Source organism: Protopterus annectens, chromosome 3.part0 (assembly GCF_019279795.1).
Source record: "Protopterus annectens isolate FY-2018-M chromosome 3.part0, PAN1.0, whole genome shotgun sequence".
NCBI lineage: Eukaryota > Metazoa > Chordata > Ceratodontiformes > Protopteridae > Protopterus > Protopterus annectens.
Window position 1 is genome coordinate 9,328,689 of NC_056731.1, and position 26,389 is coordinate 9,355,077.

Sequence of the window (26,389 nt, forward strand, 5' to 3'; positions counted from 1 at the left end):
GTGCATACACCCTACCTTGATCTGGCCAAGGCCTTTGATACCATTCCTCACTCAGGAATTATTGATAAACTCATCAAACTAGGCATCAACCCCTATATCACTAGGTGGGTTGCAAATTGGCTCACAGATAGAACACAGTGTGAAATGAGTAGACTCCAAGTCAGACTGCTGATCAGTCACGAGTGGAGTACCACAGGAATTGGTCCTGGGCCCTCTCCTGTTTGACAGCTACTTCTCAGACGTCCAGGCCAACACAGAGGGACTCTGGTTGACCACGTTCACAGATGACTGCAAGCTGGAAGCCATTATTAACTCCCCAACTGATGCAAGCATCTTACAGAAAGGCCTCACTGAGACCAATGACTGGTGTCAAAACCATGGCGTTAAGCTTAATGGCAAAAAAATGTGTCGTCATCCCCTTTGGTAAAAACTCAGTTCCCACTAATTACCACATCGATGGGAGCCCACTGAACACTGAAGGTGTCATAAGAGATCTGGGGACGCAGGTTGACAGCATCCTCTCCTTTGACCACCACATTGCCACTGTGGTCAGAAAGTCCTTCTATGTGGCACATCTCAATAACAAGGGTTTTGCATCCAGGAAGAAAGACGTCTCTCTCTCCTCTTCTCTCATTAGACCAGTCATTGAGTATAATGCCCCATTTGGCATGTACCTCACTAGACACCTGCAACAGCTGGAGAGGCCACAGAAGTACCTCATGAAGAGGATCCTAGGCATTAAAGACAGGTCCTATATGGACCGACTCAAAAAAGACTCCAGCTATTGTCTGTCTCATATCACCTACTTAGAGGCGATCTTTGCCTGACTTACAAAGCCATGTCTGACCCAGCTCAGTTAGAAATGCTACATCTAAAGAAATCCCAATCCCTCTGCACTACACACTCCAGAGACCTCAACCTCATTACCACAATCAACAGAACATGCTGGAGGGACAGGTTCCTCACCCAGAGACTGCCCATGCTCTGGAATAGACTTCCCATACATGTCAAGCAGAGCACCTCACTGTCCCGCTTCGAGAAAAATCCTGATGAGTGGATGGGTAACAGAAAGTTCACCCCAGGGATCACTCCAGTGGCTCTACTTTATAGAGGCACTGGGAACTAACGTTGGGCGGCACGATGCCAGGGCACCTCTATGGGCTAGGCTTGTAAAGGCTCCAGGGCCATTAGCCTAGTATAGAACTATAAACCTATGATACTTGATGTCTCCTTCCAACTGATTTCTCTTTTTACAAAATTCAAAAACTGGAATCTGAAAAGATAATGGGTGTTGGTGCTGGGACCAAACAGACTTCAGATATCACCGTATTTTTCTCAAGTGGTGTCTTGTCAAAGGTATGATGAGAATCACAGATGCCAGGAGTCCCAGAATCCTAAGATATTCCCTTGCAGTGACCAAAGCCTGACTGGAAAACCCCTGGAATAGATCTAAATATACATCTATTTTTTTTTCCTGCAGAAGAAAAGCTCTTTGTACTAAGTGTCTAAGCAGACACTCCAGGAACACAATCCTGTGTGATGGAGTCAGAAAGACTACTGAATGTTCTCCTGGAATCCCAGCCTGTGTAAGAGATCTCTTAACCAAATGTAAGATTCTTGACAATTTGAAAAATACTCCGCAAAGATAAATAGGTGTCTAAACATGCAAAAATGTGGATACTATATAACCTGTAATCAGCTATAAAAGGAGTAAGACACACTGTGAACACTCATGGAGCAGTGGATAGCCAAAAGAGTAAAGAAGAACTCATAATGTCATTTAGACATATAAAACCTTAAGAAATGCCCGAAATCTGAGTGAATAGGAATGTGATGATAAGCATCTTTTAAATTTATGGCTACCAAAAAACTCATATGAGAAAGACGAATAACAGGTTATGAAGGGAAAGCATGTTAAACTTGGGCACTATCACTTATTGGTTTAAGAAAAAAAGGTCCGGAACAGGTTTCCAGACACTTTCTTTCTTTGGCACCAAACATTCTTGAATAAAATCCTTTTCCCAAGTGGGAAGTAGAAACTGTATCTATCATCTCCTAAGACAGCATGTGCTGTAGGAGAGGAGAGAACAGAGGGGTTTGGTCTGGTGGACGTGGAATAATTCCCTGGAAATGAGGAATTTCTTCTCATTGTCATCTGTAACCTTGCTGAATCAGCCACAGAACCTTTTTGTGTGAAACAGACTGGTGCCAAACAGAGAAATGCAAAGTCAGACAGAGACAAGGGACTGCCAGGGTGGCAGTAGGGAACAAGGTAATTTATACAGCCATTCTGTCTTTTTGACTGTCCTTTGTTCTGGAGCATTCCTATTTTCTTCCCTGTATCAGCTTACTTCTCTCATCACATTTTTGATAACCTCTGCAGCAGAGGGTCTAAAAAAATCTCTATCCAAAGGAAAGCGTAGAATCACATTTTATACATCTTCTGGGAGGTTCTGAGAATACAAACAAACCTCTTCAAAACAGTGCCAGTGGCAACAGCTCCAGATGCAGTATCTACAGCCATATGCACACTTTAAGCAATGAGTAGCGACTTGAGAAATTGAAGAAATTAAACCACACAAGGCAGACTTTTCCTCACAAGAAGGAACTGCAGACTAATTCGTCATAACTCTCACAATTACTCAGAATAAACTTAAACGTATAACAATTCAAATTCTACACATTAAAATTGCAGAAGCATAGACTTTTCCCCCTAAACTTATCTGTTGTTTTACTATCCTTGTCTGAAGCAGACGGATTAGAATTAACAAAATGCCTGGCAGCAACTATATTACCTAAAGCTATAGCTAGCTGCTGGGTCAAGTCTGGGATGTGCATATACAAATTTTAAGGACTGAGAAATTGTGTAGGTTCTATCTGCACAGCAGACCATCAGTGAAACCAGAAGCTGTGACAAACACATCCTCCGATGCTGACAACACTGGGTGATGGGGGGAGGTTCTGGAAATTCCAATTGTAAGAACTCACAGTGTTTTCTGAGGGACTGAATAACCTCAGTGTTCTTCCACAGAAAACACTGGCACACTCTAGAAACAGTCACAGAGAAAGATAATCCTTCACAGGGAGATTCAGATACCATGCTCTCCTCCAAGTCTAAATCAGAAATCTGAGGAGAAAAAACATGCATTTCTCTCATCACATTCCTCTCCACATTCAATTTATTGAATTTATACAGGAAAAGAGGAATCCCTTTTTCTTCTACCAGAAACAACTTGTAAGAAGGATCAAACAAAATCCTGAGCTAGACTTAATTAACTACTCCAGCCCAGTGGAACTGGTGCAGGAAAAGAAAATGTTTAGTTTCTGTTTCTTCTTGACAGGAAAGTTGGGGCATATAGGTTTACTAATGGCAGCAGAAGGTTCCCCATGGATGAGTACAACATTCTAGCCAAGCAGAGGCACCTTCCTTGTCCCTTCTTCCAAGATCAACAACAGAGGCTCTTCCTGGCCCACTGAGGGGAATTCCCAACAGCCATAGAGGACATGGCTAACCCCTGGTCCATAGCGGCCATATCAATAATACCAGAGAGTTCTGGAGAAAAAATGAGTTGTCTAAGGAACCAACTTTGACCACAGCAGAGTCACACACCTGTGGCTGAGGCAAACTACTAGTGGTGATAAAATCTGTTTATTTAACTTTTTCTTTTTATGGCTGCAAGAACTGATCGTGGGATTGGTAGCTTGTTATGCAGTCAAACTGAAAATGGTGCTTCTTTCTTGGGGAAACAAGTCAATAAAATATAAAAAGTATTTAAAAGTAACTTTCCCACATTAAAAGGCAGTAAAAATCACTCCAATACACGTTATCAGCCCCCAAAGTAATTTACACACAGTTTCTCAACAGAAAAAAACAGTTTTAGAATATTTAAAATAAGATTTAAACTGTCAGACACAAAAGTGCACTCTCATTGAAAAGTACAATAAACTCATGTGACAGTTAATAAAAACTTGTATTCTTAGCTTAAAAATACTCTTCTAAAGAGGAAAGTACCTTTAAATAATAAAAAAATAATACGTGGCAGTTATTTCCCCAAAGAGAACTTATCTGTCCAGCTTAAAAGTCCACAGAGGAGTATTTTCTTCAACAGCAAGAAAGGTGTGTTGGGCTTGGTGCCCAAACGTGTTTTAATCAGCTTAGCTTAAACTGTCCAACAGTTTGGGCACAATAGGTGCTGTAGATCAGAATGTATGTGCTGTGTCTTTAAGAAGCATATCAAGGACTGAATGTGCACATATAAATACCGGGCATGTGCTATTCCCAGTGCCATTCTGAGAGTGCAGCCAGAGAGTGAGTATGTATGATTGCAGTAGTTAGTTTATATATAAGTTACTTAAGTTAAAGTCAGTAAACATCTATCGTGATGTGTTTGTATATAATAAAGCTATATGAATAGAACCCATGAAGACTCTTCTATTGTGTCCAAAGTAGGAGGGCGACATGGTATCACAACTGGGATTGCAGAGAATGGTAGCTGGAGCCATGAGGTGCAGAAGAGAAATGTGCATGAAAAAGAGCCAGAAAAGAAGTAAAGCTAATGAGAATACACACTAACTGTTTATTTCATAAAAAAGATAAAACGGAGCATTACAAGGGCACAAACCACATTATTAAGCAAGCAGGAGGCACAAAAGGTTTATTAACTAAGCAAAATGTTTGAAATTAAGGTACTTGATGAAACGATTATCAGAGAAGAGAAATGAGTATGTTTAAAGCAAAATAAATATGTTTTAAAGTAAAACAAGTGTGTTTGAAGTAAAACGGACATGTTTAGAGTAAAACAAGCACACGAAAAGTACAATGGGCATGAAAAGAGATTAAATGAGCAAAACAAATATAATATGGGCAAAAAAGGGCACATTAAGCATAGATAAAGCAAGGCGACTGGATTTTTTTGGCAAAGTGCTGTGTTTTGGCATAATTATGGCTTTCTACTGTATCAAGGACAAACTAGATTTATTCGTAGTATCTCAAAGTGTGCAAAAGTGTTTACCGTGTGTGCTTATTACTGTGCATGCATTCCAAAAAGTTTATTTGTGTGCAAACTGCAAGTACTTCATGATGTACAGTCAAAGTGTAGCCATGTCAAAACGTTTCTTGTGCTGGGTGTGTCTATTCGCGAAATATCACCATTACAGAGTGCTTTTTTGCACTATAAAGAACTGCCTAGCAAGTTACCACCATTTTGGGAGAAATTTCAACGTGCTTTGAAATGTTACTGAATCTGAGCTTCTCTTGTCCAATTCATTCGCATTGTGCAGTTATTTGAAATGTTTCTTAAAATTATGATAAATTACTTTCGCAATACAGTTATTTCAAGAGTGTTACAGTGCCCAGGAGACTTGTTTTGCAAAGTTCAGTTATTCTAAAGCAATACGAGTATGCCCAATAGTATAATTTCAAAAAGGCCAAAAGCATTACTTCAGAAGGGCAAAGTTACAAGTATTGGCATAAATTTCTGGCACATGTGTATGTGTTCATGCTTATTTGCAAAACCCTTCACTGGTATGTGTTAATATGGCAGATGGATTTCAAAAGCCCTTACCACTTGTATTTGATCAGAATATTGCAGCGAATTGGAAAATATTTGAGTACGAGTACAATATTTTTATACAAGCAGCTTATTGATGCATGCACCAGGGCATTCATTTTGCTAAACCTAGCTCGGTCACAGGCTATAGAAAGAGAGCGTTCATTTGTGTATGCACCAGCAGTACATGTACGAGTAGGTGAAAATCGTCATATTGCTGTACAGGTTGAATCAAGGGAAGACCCCGAGTGCTTAAAGTGCAAGTTCAGAGAAATGTGTAACCCCCAGACAAATATTACACTAGAGAGGCATGTGTTTTACATGAGACATCAGAAACCAGGCGAAACTTTTGTAGGTTATAAAAATGACCTGAGAAACAAGGCTAAAGTGTGTCTGGTTTGGTGACTTAAAAGATGAGCTAATAAAGGACAGGTTCATGTGTGCTATTAATAGTGCTGCTGTGAGAAAGATTTTACTTCATGACAGTGATATAATGTTGAGTAAAGCCACTGAGATTTGTCAAATCAATGAAGTTACAGAAAAATACACAAGTATGCTTGCAAGTCTCAAAAGCATGGTTTCAGTAGGCTCCAGAGCAAATGTAGATAGCATGCAACATGTGGCAAACAGAAATAGGCCTACTAAGCAAATGGCAGCCACAACCTCTGCTGGCTCACCAGGGAAACCAAGTAGTTTTCCAGAGAATTCTAAGAAAGGAGCATGTTCTGTACAGTACAGGGGTGAATCAGTAAAATGTTCAGTGCAATACAAAAGTGAATCAGCAAAACTGAAGTCCTGCTTCATTGTTAACTGTCGTAAATGTGGTGCCAATCATGAGTCTAAAAGAGAGAAATGCTTAGCATTTGGTCAGCAATGTCATAACAGTAAAAAAATTTAACCATTTTCAAAAGTTTTCCAAATTAAGTAAAACCCACACAGTTGTAAAGAAAAGTCACGCAAAAAGGCAAATTGATCAAGTACAGATGGAGCAGTCAACTTTCTATGTAGATGGTGTATCGGTAATTGGTGAAAGAGTTGATGCAGTGAATTTATTGGCAAAGAGTGAAGTATTTTGTACAGTCCGGATCAATGGTAAATCCACAGAACTTAAAGTAGACACTGGTTCAAAGTGTAATGTTATGTCAGCAAATACATTTGCTCAAGTGAGAACTAATAAACAACTCAGTGTAGCCAGTAGTACGAAACGTGTTGCTTATGGAGGTGAAGAAATTTAAACTGAGGGCTCAGTGATGCTTTCATGTTATTTGGCCAATAACTGTTACAACTTGTTATTCTATGTAGTCCAAAGACCAGTACGCTCATTATTGGATCTCAAAGACAGTTTGAGAATGAATCTACCTTCTTTTACCAAAAAGTTCATCACATAAGTGCAGATCCAGTTCCATTTTTTCTGAATCCATTTTCTCAGAGTATGCTGTTTTTTCAATGACAAGTTGGGCAAACTTCCAGTTGTGTATTCCATGAAGTCAGACCCAGAGATCACTCCAGTAGTCAGAACAGCAAGAAGAGTTCTGATAGCTATGCAGGATAAAGTCAAGGCCCAGTTGGATAAAATGGTACAGCAGGGTGTAATCTGTTCAGTTACAGAACCAACTGAATGGGTGTCATCTATGGTAGTATTTCTCAAAAAAGGTTCAGACAAAATCAGAATATGTACTGACCCAAGAGATTTGAACAAAGCATTGAAGAGACTACATTATCCAATGCATCCAGTCGAAGAGGTCACAGCCCTAATACTGAGTGCCACTGTTTCTTCTGTTTTGGATGCAAAAAGTTCATTTTGGCAAGTGATGCTTGATTGCAAATCCACATTCCTAATCACTTTTGGTAACCCGTTTGGCAGATACAGATTCCTAAGGATGCCACTTGGAATAAATTCTGCAAGTGAAGTCTTCCAGCATGCAAAGGAGCACATTTTTTCAGGTTATCCCTGTGCCATAATAGTAGATGATTTATTGGTTGGAGGCAATGGTGAAGCAGAACATGACAGAAACCTAAAGAGAATTCTAGACAGAGCACTTGAAGTAAACTTGAAGCTCAGTTCTCTGAATTGCAAATTCAGGCTTCCAGAAATTACATATGTAGGTCATTTATTTACCAGTACTGGCTTGAGACCAGACCCGACCAAGCAAGCAGCTATTCTTGAGATGCTAGCACCAGACAATGTTCAAGCTCCACAGTGTTTCCTAGGCATGATCAACTATTTAGGCAAATTTATACCAGACTTCAGTGAGTTGACAACACCTTTAAGAGAGCTGGTGTGCAAATATGTTTCATGGTCATTGTTAGAAAAGCACCAGAAGGTATTTAAAGACCTTAAGCAGAAAACTGCCACCCCACCTACATTAAGACACTTATAATATGAACAAACCAGTCAGTCTTTCCTGTGAAGCTTCAAAATTTGGTCTTGCCTCAGGTATACTTCAAGAGGGCAGACCAGTGGCCTATGCATCTAGAACACTAACCCAAACTGAGATGCAGTATGTTCAGATTGAGAAAGAACTTTTGGCAATCGTATTTGCATGTTCAGAGTTTCATGATTATATTTGTGGTCGAGCTATTCAGATTGAGACTGACCATCAACCTCTAGTTACTATTCTAAATAAGGCTATGCATTCAGCTCCAGGGAGATTACAATTGGCAATCGTATTTGCATGTTCAGAGTTTCATGATTATATTTGTGGTCGAGCTATTCAGATTGAGACTGACCATCAACCTCTAGTTACTATTCTAAATAAGGCTATGCATTCAGCTCCAGGGAGATTACAACAAATGATACTCAAATTTCAAAAGTACAACCTCAAAATGGTCTGTACGAAAGGCAGACTACTCTATCAGGCTGATACTTTATTCAGACCGCCCAATACGATGGAACAGCTTGATGCAGAGAATTTTGACTTTGACATGATGGCAGTGTGTAATTTCTCTACCACTAGACTTGATGAGCTGAGAGACCATACAAAGACTGATCCAATTTTTCAAAAGCTCACTCACTACATTAATGTTGGATGTGCAGCTGAGTCAGCAATTCCAACATAAAACAATCTAGTGTACTACCTAAAGTGCAAACCTATTTTCCTTACAGTGATGAAATGTTGATGGAAGATGGCATTTTTTTCAAAGGTCCTAAACTGTTGTTTCTGCTTCCTTACAACAAGGATATATCCAGATTTTGCATCGTGGTCATCCAGGTTCCACATCCACATGGCTAACCCCTGGTCCAAGAGATAGGCGAGAGAACTAGTATTTTAGCCTTCATTACTGAAAGACACTGATAAAGTACTTTCTTCTTGTTCAGTATGTAATAGTACTAGATCGCATTTGCAAAGAGAACCACTTCAGCTAAATCAAGTTCCTGAATAACCTTGGTCAACAGTACCCACTGATATCTTCGAGTGGGACAATCAACACTACCTAGTATTGGTAGACTCTTATTTGAATTGGTTTGAGATTGATCTACTACCTAATTTAGCATCTACTACTGTTATTACTAAGTTGAAATGTCATTTCTCAGTCCATGGTAGTCCACACAAAGTTATTTCTGACAATGGTACTCAATTTACTAGTCAGTTATTTCAGAAATTTGCAAGAGAATGGGACTTTGTACATGTTACTAGCAGTCCAGAATATCCACAGTCAAATGGGCTGAACGTGCAGTGCAGAGTGCTAAACAATTATTTGAAAGGTCAAAGTGTGACAATACTGATGTCTTTTTGAATTTACTTAATCTCAGAAACATACCCCATGACGATATACTTGGCTCATCTGCTCAAAGGCTTCTATCCAGGCAAACCAGAAAGACATGACCTATTAGTTCCAGTTTACTGAGGCCTAATGCTAAGCACAACAAAACCATCAAGGCTCAATTATTCAAGAACTGTTGTATCCAGAAGTCCAGTTATGATAAATTGAGCAGACTTCTTTGTCCATTGAGGGAAGGAGAGACAGTGAGAATACAAACAGCAAAAAGTTTCGACCGGATTGGTCAAGTTACAGGTATATGTGCCAAGCCGAGATCCTACCTTGTATAATCTGAGGGTGTGAAGTACAGGAGAAATCGCAGACATCTTCTTCCTGTACCAGAATCATCATCGCATCATTGTTCCTGTGATACAGACTCTAGATCTCAAAGCGAATCAAACGTTGTTTCAATCCCAGAGTGTGTTTCAACCTCTAATTCCATTCCTGAAGATGTTCCAAATACTCCCAAGGTTGAACATTCTGTAGAGGCAGCTCCAGTTGATAAACCAAATTCCCAGTTTTATGTCACATGATATGGTCGAATATCCAGGCACAGTGTGAAATACGCAGTAACATGAACTTAACGGTATATATGTAGCTAGTCTTTTATAACTGCATGACAAAGAACTACCTGTGATATCTGCATGCCAAATAGATTCATAACGTTGCACAATCTATTTCTCAAAGAGGGAGGGTGTAGATCAGAGTGTATGTGCTGTGCCTTTAAGAAGCATATCAAAGGACTGAACATGCACATATAAATACTGGGCATGTGCTATTCCCAATGCCATTTTGAGAGTGCAGACAAAGAGTGAGCAAGCATGATTGCAGTAGTTAGTTTGTATATAAGTTACTTAAGCTAAATTCAGTAAACTTCTATAGTGATGTGTTTGTATATAATAAAGCTACTCGAACAGAACCCACAAAGACTCTTCTATTGTGTCCAAAGTAGGAGAGTGACATTTGCCCTGAAGCTTTGGAAGCTGGACAGCTATTATATCCTATGTAGGATATAACCCACACTGCTTAGGCTAGCGCAGCAGTGAGCAATATGAAGAACATCTACTGTTATTTTAAGTATCTTACCTAACTTAAGATCATCTTCTGGGGGAGTTACTATAACAGTACATCATTACATCTTGGAAGAATCATAAGCAATAACTGGCTATCCCTGGTAGATAGGCAGTTACGGGATTCCCTGCAATACAGCTATGGAAAGAATTGCGCCACTTCCAGGCAGGATTTCCAAATTGCAATGTTTGGTGAAAGCACGGCCAGTAGTCCTTGCTGCATACTGTGGGATATCTTGGGCTGATACATTCTGCAATTAACTGCTGAAGCAATTACTACTGTAGCAGAATGTTCTCTAAAACGGTTTGCAAAGGTTTAGTGTATACATCATTAATACAGGTAATAAAATGACCCAGTTACTTGGAAATGTTTGCTTGCTTTTAAGCAGGCCTTCCCTTTTTTGTTGGGGAAGATGAAAAGCTGATCTGTTTTTGTGAAGGAAAAAGTTTTCTGACTATAGTATTCTAGTTGACAATGGACATCCAACTTGTATAAAGGATAGACGGCATTTTTCATTGCAATTGTCTGGCTAGAAAACTGGAAGTTGAATTTATTGGTTAAGAGATAGGAATGGAGAGGGAATAGCATTTAATAATATTAATTCACTGCATACTACTGCATAAAGTGATTTGCACACAAGGTTAACTCTGAAGCTTTTCTGCCTCAGATTATTGTAACTAGACAAAAAGGTTTGTTTCCCAGGAAAAGTATTTAATGTCCACTGAACATGTTGCTTCAAAGGGATGTGCAGCTGAGTCAGCAATTCCAACATAAAATTCAAATCCTATGGAATGTAAACATGTCTTCTTGAAGGTGTTGAGTGCAGAACATTCTTCAGGGAGGTGATAACAGATGGATTTGCTGCTACTTGGGATCAAGTGTTAAGTTCCAAGCACATATTATACACACAAACTTTCACAGAAGACTGGCAAGTTTTTTCCTCAAAAATGTTAAAGTAATATGGTAATATGAAATCATTAGAATCAGACAATTTAAGGAGTAACCATATAAGAATTTGCAAGAAACAAATCTTTATAAACTTCTGAAAATAAGATTTTTTTGAGTGTTAGCATTTTCCTGAGAATATTCTGCACTGTCTACAACAGGAATGATTCTGAGGGATTAAAACTGTATCCTCCAGAATTAAAGATTTTGGTTTGTGATTGGGGTGCAAAGCTCAGCCCAACTGTTCAGATAGTAAGGACCCATGTAAAGGCAAAGACTATGGAGAAACAATTAACACCTTCATTAACAGAGAACATTACAGCTGTCTGGGTCAGGATGAAACTTTGAGAATTAGACTGGTCTTCTCCAGTTTATCTTTAAGACGTATTTTCTGAATCAGAGGGAATTGAGAAAAAAACATGCAGCAGATTTTAAGCCCTTAAGGGTAAAATGACATCCAATACTTGCAAAATGGAAATAAGAATGGTTATTTGAAATTTCAGAAAACGCCTGTGTGTCATAGTTTTATTGGAATCTGAAGATATGCATCCACCAATCCCAATGTTTTAAGATCCTTTATCTATGAGTGGAGGATCTGTGTTTTAATGTTAACATTTTGAATTTCCTGGTGAAGATGTGCTTAACAGGGACAACTGTTTTACTGGTCACAGAGTGCTATTCTTCTGGAGACAGAGCACAGTCCAGAGTACGATTCTTGTCCACTCTGTGATGGAGGGACCTAATGTACTACATTCTTTCAGCAGCAGATTAAATAACATCATATACAGAGCTGTTAGCTGGCTTATTTGCGGTGCCGATCTCTCATCTGGCACACCTCAACAATAAGTTGAAAAGCAAAAATGTCCTTTCTCTGATCTATTGCTCCTCCCTTCTTAAAGTAAGCGCACCAGGTTCTACATCCTCACTCTTTATTGTACCATGGGGGTATGTGATGAGTGAGAAAAAAAAAAAAAAAGGATCTGCTGATCATGGCCCCCAACAACTTGCACTTGGTGCGGCTGCCCCCCACCACCCATCTCATCCTAGCTATGCTTCTGATCACATATATGATTAATTTATAACACAGCTTATATGACATAATAGGTTTGAGAGTGTGGTATAGAAAACTCCTGAAGTCACTATAGAAACTCTTACTATGTAACCCTAAGCCAATGTTTAGAGGAGCCACCAACTAAGGTTGTTGCTTTCCATGCTGGTACATGAAACTGCAGACTTCATTACTCTTGGTCAAGGTTAAAGTGGATGATGTTTTCACTAATTCCAAAGACATGCAACTGGAGTGTTTCTCTCCAGGCCTCCACTGAAAATAGGCTCTGTCCTAGTCTGACTTTCCCAGTCAACAAATGTTAAATAAATAAAATAAATAAATAATACAATTGATTTTAGTTCCTCAACATGCAACTCCTCAATCTCTGTTTCCCAAAATGAATCACTACTAGTGCAGTTTCCATTTGTGCACCACCAGTAATTCAGAAATGTTTGGATTTTCTTTTTTCTCTATGTATGTATAACCTTGGAGTCATGTGTGTGTGTATGTCTGTGTAAAAGTTATGTGTTGAGGGTGTAAGATGGGCTTCCCATATGCAAAACAGGCTTTTTTACTTATTTTTATTTTATGTAGTTGAAGCACTGCTTGGTTTATTTTGAATAGTTGAAGCTTTGACTGCTATATTGTCAATGAAATAAAGTACAGTTGAAATTGCAAGCTGCCTCCCTCAAGGACAGGGTGGGTTACAGAAGAAAGATATGCAGGCTACAATCATTTGGATGATCTCTAATGATATTTTCATTTCCATTCTAGGTATGCGACCAAGGATGACTCCTTATGTTTGTACTGTCTTTGATTCTGAGGTTGAAGGAGAAATATTTGATTTTGGTAAATGTGATGTCCCTCCTCTGGGCCAGTGACCAAGGAGCCACAATCCTCACCACTGACACTGGTGGGGAACATTCATTGTGAAAAAATAGACGCACATAGTATTTTCAGATGCAGTTCTCTGCACCACGTACAATTTCTCTTAAGAGCACACACAGAATGCACACTCGAGTCCTGGGGCTGGACTTTCTCTCCAGGTCCAAGTCCCAAATAAGACTCCCCACTGACCACTACAAAGCTGAGTCCTTAGCCAGGTGTTCCAAGCCATGTCCTCCACCATCCTCTCTGTGAAATCAGTGCCCTCAGTATCCCTGTTAAAAGCAGCTGTCACACATGCTCTCTTTGAGACTTCAGTTTCACTCACTCACACACACACACACACACACACACACACACACACACACACACACACACACACACACACACACACACACACACACACACACAGCCACCTGGGAAAGGCTGGCACAGCTTACCCTGTCTGTCACCTCCACCCAGAATACAAGGTAGATTTACTGCCACCAGAACACCTGAAGCCAGCTACTTCATGGCTCTTACCAGGTACCCAATTATACTTAGTAAAATTAACACTTATACAAATGGTGGTGTTTAACCAAACAGTAAGGCTTTCAGGAATGTGGAGCCAAAGTGCTGCTACATAAACACAAGCACTCTCAAAGGTTAAATATTTTCTAAAAGACTAGCCACAATGAAACATTTAGATATTTTTAATAATAAATAATAAAAAACATTAAAATACTGAATATCTATTTACAATAAACACCAGAGTTTGTCACAGGAAATATAAAAAAAAATTAGCTAATCTTACTATATTTTTCTGACTGACTGAAGAATTACTGTTCTCTAGTTACTTGCTAAAGCAAGGGAAGATGAAAAGTGCAGGAGTGTCTTTGTCAGGTCCAACAACAGAGTACATAGCTCACATCTCTCACTAGTATTCAAATACAATTTCAGTGCTGGTTACAGAATGACATCATATCTAGTCATCTGACTCTGTGGTTCCCACACTACCCTCTCACTAGAAACTGAGCCAAGATCTGGCACTGATGTGTCACAATACTCGCACAGAACTTCAGCTGAGGTTTATTACAACATCTGGAAACTGTAAAACAATTCCAACACTTCCACCCTTCCTGCAGAAGCTAACAAGCCATTCTCTGGCACTCCAGGGTAACAATTAGTTCACCACTAGGGACAACAGAACAGGATCCCAGCCTAGGCTTTTCACAGACACTGCATCTCTGGCTGCATTCAGAGTTGTGAGATAAAATCTTTATGGTCTAAACGAAGTCATTTAATTTCAGGCTATTTTTCTTAAGGTTACCTGGGCTGAGGTTCACTCCTTCCCTTCCAATATCCTCTGTTAAAATATATACATTACATATACAACAATACAGTCTGACATACTAGTATATTTATTTTCTGTCCAGCAAGAACCATTGTTGATACATTTTAACATAAACAGCTGTACAAATACATTTTTAACAGAAGCATCTGCACAAATCAGTTTGATATTCAAATGACATATAATTCTTTACAAAACTCCCACTAGCTATGCTGGCATATGTTACAGAGGTACTGCCCCCCCTGGCATAGCTGGCACTACCTCACATCATCACAGTAAGAAGATCTTTTGCTGGAGGAGTGTCTTCAGAGGGAGTTATGCCGTCTGGAGGAAAGCCAGATGACTGAGGAGATGCAGCCCTTGTTATCGCAATCAGGAACTTAGGACTCTGTCCCACATCAAAGTCTTCTGATGATGATGATTATAGCAGGGATGGTTTAACTTCCCCTTTCTTTCCCCTATAACCTTTATTGGGACTGGGGTAGGTGCACTTGTTTTACGTAAAAAGAACACCAGCACTGGTCCAAGCTCAGAACTTGACACTGACTACTGCTGTTGTGCCAATCTTGCTTCCTGAGCAACTTTAAAGTACTGAAGTATTTGAAGTACTGGTCATTGGATACTTTATTAGATATTTCATTAGCTCAAAGTTTTTATTTGACTGTACTTTGCGAATGGCAGTTTGAAAGATTTTTGGCAATCTCTGATGCAATTTTGAGACCGTAGTCATTATGTTTAAGAATACTTGGGATCGCTTGATGCATGTGTTTGACAAGAAGCTGCGAGCTAGTGTTAAGAAATATATTAGCTGACCCTTGCTTTTCAGCTTTGAAGATTTAAAACTTTGGATGTTTCTACTGTTTAATTTTTGAGATATTTTGTTTAATCCACAATCAGAATCGTTTTTATATACCTAATAACATTTTTTCTTGCAGGTCACTGCAAGCTGCAATAATACAGATTTTAGATAAAAACTGTTAAGCAGACAAATATTCCAGTGGATCATTTGCAAATTAATTTTTTGAGGTAGTTTACATTATCTCCAACAAAAGCAGCAAGCAAATAACTCCAAAAATCCAAAAAGTAAACAAAAGCTGTGTCAGTACGAACAAATTTATTATAATCCAAGCCAATAGTAAGCGCTTTCGTCTCTTATGCAAGAGACTTCTTCAGACTATATGATAGTCGGAAGACGTCTCTTGCATAAGAGACGAAAGCGCTTACTATTGGCTTGGATTATAATAAATTTCTTCGTACTGATACAGCTTTTGTTTACTTTTTGTACTTTACATTATTCTAGGAGTCACATAGATTTGGTAGTACTTTTTGATGTTTTTTCCTGGAGCTGTATGGCATAACATAATAATATTATTGGGAGATTTTCTTAAAGCATTAGTTATTTGATAATCTCAGGGTTAGAAACTTAAGAGTAGGTGAAGTGTGTTTATTTAGGCTAATCCCTTCTTGCTTTGAGCCACAGACACGCTCATTTTAGTATCAACTTTGAAGTATTCTCTAGTAAAATGTTTACAATCTTTAAGTAATGGAAATATGACAGAAGTGCCTGTGAATGTCTCTGAAGAAGACAAAACCTCTATGGGAATAAAAGTTATATTTTTGTGAAAGAAAATGAACTCAGGGTCCAGATCCGATGTGGTAATTCTAGTGCTTGTAAAATTACATTGCAGGATCAGGCAAAGGTACCATCTCTGGTGTTCTTTTGAATTTTAGTGGCTGAAGTACCAGAGTCAGATTTATCTCTGAATACCTTAATAACAGACATTTTCATCCCTACTTTAAGAGCTGCTAACAGGCAGTCCCCCCTCTATTGAAGTGGCTGATGACCTACATTTCAGAAACTGTTGTTCTTTGTTTTTCAGAGTTTTCTCTGCTTTCCTCTTCATCTCACCCCTCTCCCTCTCTCTTGGTGTGAAACGTTCTGCACTCATAAATCTCCATTTCAGCATGCTTCTCAAAACTGTAACTGCTTCTCAGTCAGACAAGCTGACAGGTTTTTCAAGTGCCTTAATCTAGTTGCTTTATTAAATTGTTGGCAAATACTACAAAATTTAAATGTATGCTCAGGCCCTAAATAAAGCAAGCACTAGGTATGGTAATATTTATGTACAATTTATGTATTATAAGCAGACTATTTAACCGATTTAGAGGGAGACAGCATGCCTCTTGTAGTGAATATCAAGATGATGAATTTTCTCATGTTCTTTAAAAAAATATGTATAAGCATACAGCACAGTTGGAAATCTCTGGCATAACACTAACGGCAAATGGGGTTTTCAGACACACTGAGAAGAACTGAAGACAGATCACAGGTCAATGGTGGAGTTGTAGAAAAGTCTTGCTCTGACCTATAACCTTATTGTTCCACATGCAATATCAGCAATAACCTTCACAAGGAGAAAAAGACAGCTTCAGAAATCTGGCCAGAAATGAGGGGAAATAATGAGGTAAACCCAAATATAACTATTTAGCATTAAAGTGACTCTGCCCAAAGAAGTTGGTATGTTCTATGTCATGCTACATGCACTGTTTACAAAACAACTCTGTTATACCTTTTTGTTCTACATGCCAAGTGCTAAATGAAGTGCAACTGATGCCTAGATATATATATGGAAAACAATAAACAAAACTGTAATACAATATGTATTCCAGTAGGTTATATTTGACTTCTTTTACCCGATTCAGTCTTACAGCACTAGCACAAACTGGAACTCAGACATCTGGCCTTTCATGGTTGACTACTCTGACATTTTCAGCATTCTCCTACAATTCACTGTGTTTAAAGGTCATGCTCGCAATGATACAGGTCACTCTGAAGACAAACTATGGAGATCAAGGAAAGAAGAAGAAGAGGAAGAATGCATAGTGAAGCAAACTATGCACACAGTTAGCTGATACTCTCACTCCAAAACAGGTACCTAGATGACAAACACACTTTGGAAGCTGCCAACAACAGCAGACATAACTTGCATCTACCTAGCTACATGGGAAACTTGGATAAAGCATGTCATCAAAAATGATTCTGACACACTATTCTATAGCTATTGACTAGGAAGATATTTTATAAACGTGGTCTCATGCTCAAGCGATCACCCCATGACGTTAACAAAAGAATGATTAATACACAGATTATTAGCACCTGGTAGAAACATACTGCACTAAACAGGTTTTTCATGAAATATGAATTTTTCATGGCAAAAGAGCCATTTATAAGCATGAGGAAAGGAATGCATCTTTCCCACTCATCTCCCTGCAGAAGCAAGTATAGCATCAGCTGTGGCAAGAAAAAAGTGACACGGCGTCAGATCACTTACTGAGTGTATTACATTTGTTTGGTGCCACAAAAAAAATAATAGCATGTACACACATTTACATAAAGTCTGGTGTTCCACAACTTTACTGAGCAGTAAAATATCACAGCATAAACTTACTGTTTTCCTCTAGTTCTGCCTCATCTTCTCCTTCATCTTCCTCCTCTTCTTCTGACTCCGCACCACTGTCACCACTTTCTAATTTTCCATTCACCGTCTTGTTGCTTGGTGTGGAAGTCAAGACATTTCCCAGTTCTAATGAAGAACACAGAAAACAATAATAATTTAGCGATTTGAAAGAAAAGTAGACACTAACGTGCAAAGACGATGATGTATACCCACAAGCTAACCAAATCTCAAAAATCTCAGAATACAAGTATATTAATATATGTGTTTAATTAATAAATGAAGTAACCAAAGTGTTTTCAGAAATACAATACCTTTGTCTTCTGCTGTTACACACCATAAAACTACATTATATATAGCTGCATTGCAAAAGTGTAACCTGTTGTCAATTAACAGCAGTAGGTGACAGAACATTGCATTAACCATGACACTAGGGGCACCGCATTACCCATAACATTATGGGGGACTAAGTAGCAAACCAACCTCCACTTTCAAACAGATCCTGGTTCAGCAGCAGCTGGACATGAAACACTAATTTTGACAACCCACGTGGACTGTTTGCTCCACCTACTCTGTCCATTTCCCTGTAGATGATAATTCTCCATTCTCAAAAGAATTACCTTATGCCTTTCCCAGCTGTATTAAATGTCCCTACTACTTCTGATCCCATTAACACATCAGTGATGCTATGTCAATAATTCACCACGATTTCTGTGAAACATACTTCTTTCCATTTCAGTGGAGTTAATTATCATGTATCTTTAAACTGCGTCATCTTGTTCTCACTCATTTTTTAATCAACACTTACAGATTTTACTGACCCCATAAGGTACTGAAATTAAAAGTTTCTAAACCAAAATGTGCTTTCAATACCCCTGGGATGAGACTGAGCAGGTGTGGACATTACTAACTTAACTGACAAATGCAAATGACATTTCCTCATATTAAAATGAGTACTTTGCCTGGCAGATATTTAAACAGTCACATTCAATTCCTTACCTTGGCAACAAAGCGTATGGTACAGTAAGTGCCAAACAGCATTTTTGTCCCATCAGTGAACAATTACGGGTGCTGCTTTGGGGGAAAAGAACTTTTAAAAATACTGATTTGCATACAATTAGCCAACTGACACTAATGTATGGAAAGAAAGAGGTGACTCCACAGACTTTACTGGGTGCACCACCACACATGCACACAGACACATTCATTAAAATCTATAAGTGCACTTCAAACTATTCAAACTATCCCTGAGATGTCACCAAGGGCTACACAATTTATTTTAGTCACAGGTTAAGTACTTTGCAATTAGTCTGCAGACCATTACAACTCTAACCAAAAATCCTACTCAAAAGCTCCCTCTAGTGTCAAGGAAGACATGACAGTATAAACAAAGAATAATTTGAGGCTGCTCATCCAATTACCTAGGTTTACCTTGAGGATGGTAAGGAAGGGTGCTACTTTGCCTGATATGTACTGGAAGTTTTCTCCAGAGCTGATGGATATTTTGGGAAACAAAACTATCGTGCCAACATGTCTTATGTATCTGTTGATGAGGGCTTAGTTCCATCAACCGTGTGTTTAAGGCAGCATTAGTAGGAGGTCAACTATGGTTGAATCTTTCATGGCTCGAAAGGCTAGACACAAATCTCCATGAAGGAGTCTGTAAGAGATCGAATACAGAGAAAGAGCTGCCAGTCTCTCCTAATAACCACAGTTTTTGAGGCTACACCGACCTTTTCAGTTATAAATCTTTCAGGTCTCTCAAGTTGTGCGATATGTTTAGACAAATATGTGCCAGAAGGTGCATTACAGAACGGGTCTGATAAAATACAAATAAAGTGGAATTAAGACTTCTTTTGATGTAGTAGAGATGCCTTTGGAAATGAAATTTGCCCGACAAAAGGCTTTCCAGACTACTGTGGACACATCATGGTGAAATAAACAATTCATGTCTACTGCCTTAGGCACACTGGAGGGGGACATCACCTATATAGTAAATGAAGCTGTTTTGCTTGCCAAAATAAACTCGGCTACATTTTTTTTTACATTTGAGACTATTGTCCTTGTGCCGATTTTTAACACAGTGTAACACATATTGGAGCAATTATGAATCAGTTGAAGCTAGAATAACACTACCCAATTTACAGTGCAAATTTAGTTAATCATAGGTCAGGAGTGCTGGCCTGAAGATCTGAAAATAAATGACAAATAGGAGAGGGCCCAAAAAGTACATTTTTGTACCTACCATAAATGTAGATGTTCGAAGATCCACATTGCTGCAGTCATAACCTGTGGGTAGTCCGCTGTCCTCGGTCGGCCCGAATACCAAAGTGTTAGGCTGGCGTCGGTCATGGTCGCTCAGATCTGACGTCAGTACGCCGTGGTACTAAAGCGCATGACCGACGTCATAGCCTCAGTCTTTCTTGCCCCAGATGTCAGAAGGCCCTAAAAAGAAAGGCCATGGCCAAAAAAAGAAAACCTCCAAACACCCATGTACAAACAATATTTACAACCCAAACCACACAACCACTCCAAACTACAGTGGGGAAGGAGGGAGGGTAAATTGGACTGCAGCAATGTGGATCTTCGAACATCTACATTTATGGTAGGTACAAAACTGTACTATGTTCTTCATCTCACATTGCTGCAGTCATAACCTGTGGGTAGAATCCCAAAGCAAAGGTAAAGGGAGGTTGGCAAAATCATAAAGCATTGGGAGCTGCTAACATGCCCTGTAAAACTGCAGTGGCAAACCCAGCCCTAGATTTGGAATAAAGAGGAGATGGTAATGTTTAGAAAAGTGTGCACTGAACTCCAAGTAGCTGCCTCCAAAATATCTTTAGTAGCTACACCCTTAAAAAGCAGTAGAAGTGGCAGTAGCCCTAGTGGAATGAGGTCTGATTCCAGCCGGAATCTCCTTACCATGATGAGAATAACAAAAAGCAATACAATGGCCAATCCACTTAGAAATAGTTTGTTTTGAAACAGGTTTCCCTGAGAGCCCAAAGCAAAAGAAACAAACAACTGTTGAGACTGTCTGAACCCTTTAGTTCTGCTCAAATAATAACGCAACTGCCTGTGAATATCCAAAGAGTGCAAAATTTTCTCCCCTTTATTTTGGGGATCAGCATAAAATGTAGGCAAATGAATAGATTGGTTCAAGGCCACATTTGAAACCACTTTAGGCATAAAAGTAGGGTTAGTACGCAGGATACCCTATCCTTATGAAAAATCAGGAAGGGTTCAACTGCCATTAGAGCCTGTAATTCAGATACCCTTCTAGCAGACGTAATGGCCAACAAAAAAGCAGTCTTCCAAGACAAAACTTCAACTCAGATGTAGCTGCAGGTTCAAAAGGAGGTAAAGTGAGTTTTTCCAACACAAAATTGAGATCCCAGGAAGGAGTAGGAGCTCTACGCGGGGGTCTTATGTTCTTAGCCCCTCTAAGAAATTGCTTAAACAAAGGATGAGAGAATAATGGTGGGTCACAGTCATAGTGAGCAGAAATGGCTGCAGCATGAACTTTTACAGAGGAGAAAGACAAACCCTTGTCTAATAATTCTGTAAGATACTGAAGTGAAACACTCAAATTAGGCCCTGAAACATCAAAGCTCTTTGGTTTGCTCCAAATAAAAAAATCTCCTCCATTTATTAGCATAAACTTTCCTTGTACTAGGCCTTCTGGCCTCCAAAATGACATTCAAAACTTGTTGAGGAAGCTGCGACCCTCCAGGTTCTAGAACAGAATATGCCAGGCTGTCAGATGCAGGGACTGTATCCTGACATTGAAGAAATGATTGCCTGCCTGGGACAAAAGGTGTGGAATTGATGGCAAAGGGCAAGGAGGCTCCCGTACTAAACTCCTCAGCAGAGGGTACCAGTGCTGCCGTGGCCAATCTGGAGCTATTAGAATCATGGAGGGCTTGTCCTGTCTGACCTTCAATAGCACCTTGGGAAGGAGAGGCAGAGGAGGAAAGGCATAGACGTGAAGATTGTTCCAACTGAATGATAGAGCATCCACTTTCCAAGCTTTTGGATGAAACATCTTTGTGCAAAACTTTGGCAACTGGAAATTTAGTGGAGAAGCGAACAGATCTATGTCTGGAGTCCCCCAAATCACTGTCAACTGTCGAAATACATGAGGATCCAATTTCCACTCGTGGGGATCCACCATCTGTCTGCTCAAAATATCCGCTAAGGAGTTCTGTGCTCCTGGCAGAAACCTTGCCTGAAGAGTGAGGTGCAAACTGAGAGCAGTCTCCCACAAAATCATAGCTTGCCTGCAAAGAGGGTACGAATGTGTTCCCCCTTGCTTGTTGATGTACCACATGACAGTTGTGTTGTCTGTTTGAATCAACACTTGTCCAGGGTGAAGTAGATCCTTGAAAGCCATCAATGCAAATTGGACTGCTAACATCTCCTTCAAGTTGATATGCAAATGTTGAAGTCTGGCAGGCCACGTGTCTTGAACCCATTTTCCATTGAGGTGTGCTCCCCAAGCCTTGTCTGAGGCATCTGTCGTTAAGATCTGACTCACCTCTGGTCGGGTCACAGAGAGTCCCTTGTTTAGGTGACATTCCCGAGCCCACCACAAAAATTCCTTTTGAATGCAAGGTATTATCTGAATGACAGTGTCCAAATCGTGGCAGTGTTGAGTCCATACACTTTTGAGATACCACTGTAGCTTCCTCATATGCAGTTTGGCATTGGGAAGCACCAGAATACAAGATGCCATGAACCCCAAGGCTTGAAGGACTGTCCTTGCAGTCAGCCTGGACCGTAGAGACAATTGTTGGAAGTAAAGGGTAAGATTTCTTTGCTTGTCCGGGGTCAAAAATGCCATCTGAGAGGCCGTATTCAGTCTCACACCCAGAAAGCACATGTCCTGAGAGGGTACTAGACTGGACTTTGTTTCGTTCACAGAATACCCTAGGCACCTTAACACTGCCATAACATACTGTAGATGGTGAAGTAGCTTGTCTTTGTCTTGAGCAAGAATCAGGCAATCGTCCAAATAAGGATACATTTGTATTCCTCTTAACCTTAAGAAGGCTATCACCGGAGCCAGAACTTTTGTGAACACCCTGGGCGCAGTAGATAAGCCAAAGGGCAATGCAGAGAACTGATATTGTAAAGTCCCAGCCCGAAAACGCAGGAATCTCCTGCAACTGGGCCTGATAGGAATATGAAGATAAGCCTCTTTGAGATCCAGAGTTACCATCCAGTGATCTTTGCCTAACAGAGGCAGAAGTTGTTGCAAAGTCAACATTTTGAATTTTGGAATGTCCAGGTATGTGTTGAGGATAGACAAATCCAGAATTGGCCTCCAAGTGTTTCCTTTCTTTGGTACAAGAAACAGGCGAGAATAAAATCCTAGGCCCACTTCTGACAGAGGAACCTGCTGAATAGCCCCCATTTGAAGAAGTAAAGAAATCTGTTTGTGAGCCTCCACCCTTTGCTGAGGAGGAACATCTGGCATGCCTTTGAAAGGAGGCAATGTGTGGAAATAAAACTTGTAGCCTCGGTCTATAATGTCCAACACCCATTTGTCCTGGGTGACTAAAAGCCAATTTTGCCTGAAAAGTGCCAACTTTCCTCCCAGAGGAGCTGCCAGACAGGAAGGATCTGGCCCCTGCCCTCACCTGTAGATTGTGCAGGGGAACTCCACGTCCTAGGCCTGAAAGAACCCTGAGCTCTGCCCCTACCACATCTAGATCTGCCCCTAGACTGTAAATCAGAAGAAGGGTAAGCCCATCCCTTAGTAGGCCAATTTCTGCTAAACTTAGGGGGCTGCACCTGCAAAAAATCCTTAACAGTCTGCATAGACTTAGCTTTGTCTTCCATTTTCTTCAAGACTGACTCCACAGGAGAACCAAACAAAACTTCAGACTGAAGGGGAGCATCCAAAATTCGAGCTTTAACATGCTCTGACAAGTTCTGATCCTTCAGCCAGGCGTGCCTACGAATAACTGATCCAGTGGCAGCTACCCTGGAAGAAGCCTGTAAAGCATCGAAACCACACTGCAAAGAATGCTTACCCACCTGATCAGAGGCAGGAACCAAATCCTGTAATTCCTTACACTCTATGCCCTCTGCCAAAGCATCTACTTTAGATTTTAACTGAGTAAGGAGAAAATTCTGGTACTTCAGCATATGAAACTGGCAATTCAAAGCCCTCATTGCTAGAGTGGAAGAGGTATACACTTTTTTACCCCACCTATCCAAAGCTCTAGAATCTTTATCCATAGGAACTGGATTCTTTACAACAGAAGCCCTGACACCCTTAGGTCCCTGGCTAATAGTTTCTGGGTCAGCCCTTGGGCTCTTATACAAATATTTATGAGCCTCTGGCACTCTGTAGTACCTATCTGGTTTAGCAGGAGGCAAAGAGTCTGGATTAAGGGAAGCCTCAGAGAAAACATCCTGAACAACATCCAAAACAGGAGGTACAGCCAAGGGCCTATGTTGTGGTAAAAACAAGAATTCCCTAAGCCTCTTTCGGGAATGTGAGAAATCCTGACCTTCCCATTTAAAATGCTCCCTCATAGAATGCAGGGTTTCTGAAAAAGAAAAATCCTCTGAAGGAGAAGCAGAAGGACTAGAATCCTCTGGGTCTGAATCAGAATAAGGAGGAAAATCCTGAATGTCTTCAGCCGAAGACTCTGAGTAATCTGAAGAATGTTCCAAACCTTCCACCTCTGGCTCCACCCTAGGCCTCTTATCTGGAGGGGGCAAAGAACCTCTGATTAAGGTAATCAAATCTTCTGCCATTTTTAGCATGTGTTTTTTAGGTACAGAACCTGCAGAACTAGGACTGACTGCAGAGGAAGACAAACCAGGCCTGACCTTGGAAGGTACCTTAGAGACAGAAGGGGAAGGCCTAACCACCTTATGCAAAGAAGGGAGTACAGCAACCTGAGAGGCCCCCTCAGCCTGACCCGACTCCTGAGAGGCCACATCTTGCAAAATTAAAGGCTCCCCCTGAGACTCAGCTGAAACCTCGGCTGGATCCACAGATTCCACCGTAGTTTCTAAAGAACCGGCGTCCGGAACGGACGACTCATCCTGCTTGGACTTTAACGATTTTCCTTGCGCCAGAAGCGGTGGCGGCGTCGGAGGATCCGACGGCATATTGTAATTACACTGCTTACCGAAGACAAGCCTAGCGCAATCTAACCTACGTTTAATGGTGCGCTTATTAAATCTAGAACAAAAGCGACACCCGACTACGTCGTGCTCAGGCCCCAAGCAAGGAATACAGAGAGAGTGGTAATCCCTATGAGGTATCTGTTTCCCACAAGAAATACAATTATTAACTTTTTCTGACATCCGGATTTAACTGAGGCAAGAAAAAGACAAAAATATCCCCAACGGGGTACTTAGCCCAACTTGGTTTTCGGTCTGAAACTCAGAATACGAAAATTTCAGGACGCTGAACGGCACTTGCAAACGCTGCTTCTGCTTCGGACCATGCGGCAAGAAAGACTGAGGATATGACGTCGGTCATGCGCTTTAGTACCACGGCGTACTGACGTCAGATCTGAGCGACCATGACCGACGCCAGCCTAACACTTTGGTATTCGGGCCGACCGAGGACAGCGGACTACCCACAGGTTATGACTGCAGCAATGTGAGATGAAGAACATCTGAGCTCCTCTGTAAACTACTGGTAGCTTTTTTTCTTTTCAGAAGTGGAACCTGCAACTTTAACCATATGGGTTCTGTTAGGCAACCAGTTAGCTACATACAGCCCATTATAAGGGTTAATATTCAGATCTGCAAGTCAATCAATAAAGCCTGCATCGGGAATAGTGTCAAAGGCCTTGGCCATGTCTAGATATGTTGTACGCTGTATGCTATGCATAACCACTATCCACTACTATGGTTATATTTTCAAAAAAATTAATGAGGTTAAAGAAGCATGACCTTCCTTTGACAAAGCCAAACTGCTGAGGATCCAGGGTTAACAGATTTTCAATGTCCAGATTAATGCGGTCTGAGATAATGCACTCTAATAGCTTTACATATGAGGCTAGTAAGACTAATAAGTCTACAGTTACCAGAGTCCATGGTCGGGCCACCCTTGTGTAATGGCATTACAATGGCTGCTTTCCAAGATTCAGGAATTTAACCAGTGGAGGTGCTTAGATTAAAGAAGTTAAAATGGGGTTCAGAAAGGTCATATTTGTCACTGATAATCCAGCTACCAGGTATGTTATCAAGGCACATGGATGAAGTATTCTTAGCTTTTGAGAGGGCTGAGTGAACTTGTTTCATTGTAGTTAAAGGAGATGACTGGTATTGTGGAACCTGTGGTACAGATATAGCTGTAGGTGCAGTAAAA

General features: G+C 40.3%; 1 protein-coding gene across 1 annotated transcript in view; it reads right to left on the reverse strand.

Annotated features, from left to right (window-relative positions):
- Positions 1-26,389, reverse strand: part of ACBD5 (acyl-CoA binding domain containing 5) — an 882,854-nt gene that overhangs the window by 440,772 nt on the left and 415,693 nt on the right. The window contains exon 6 of the mRNA XM_044064548.1: positions 18,040-18,174. Within this exon, the coding sequence (XP_043920483.1) occupies positions 18,040-18,174 (135 nt within the window). The remainder of the gene's footprint in view (positions 1-18,039; positions 18,175-26,389) is intronic.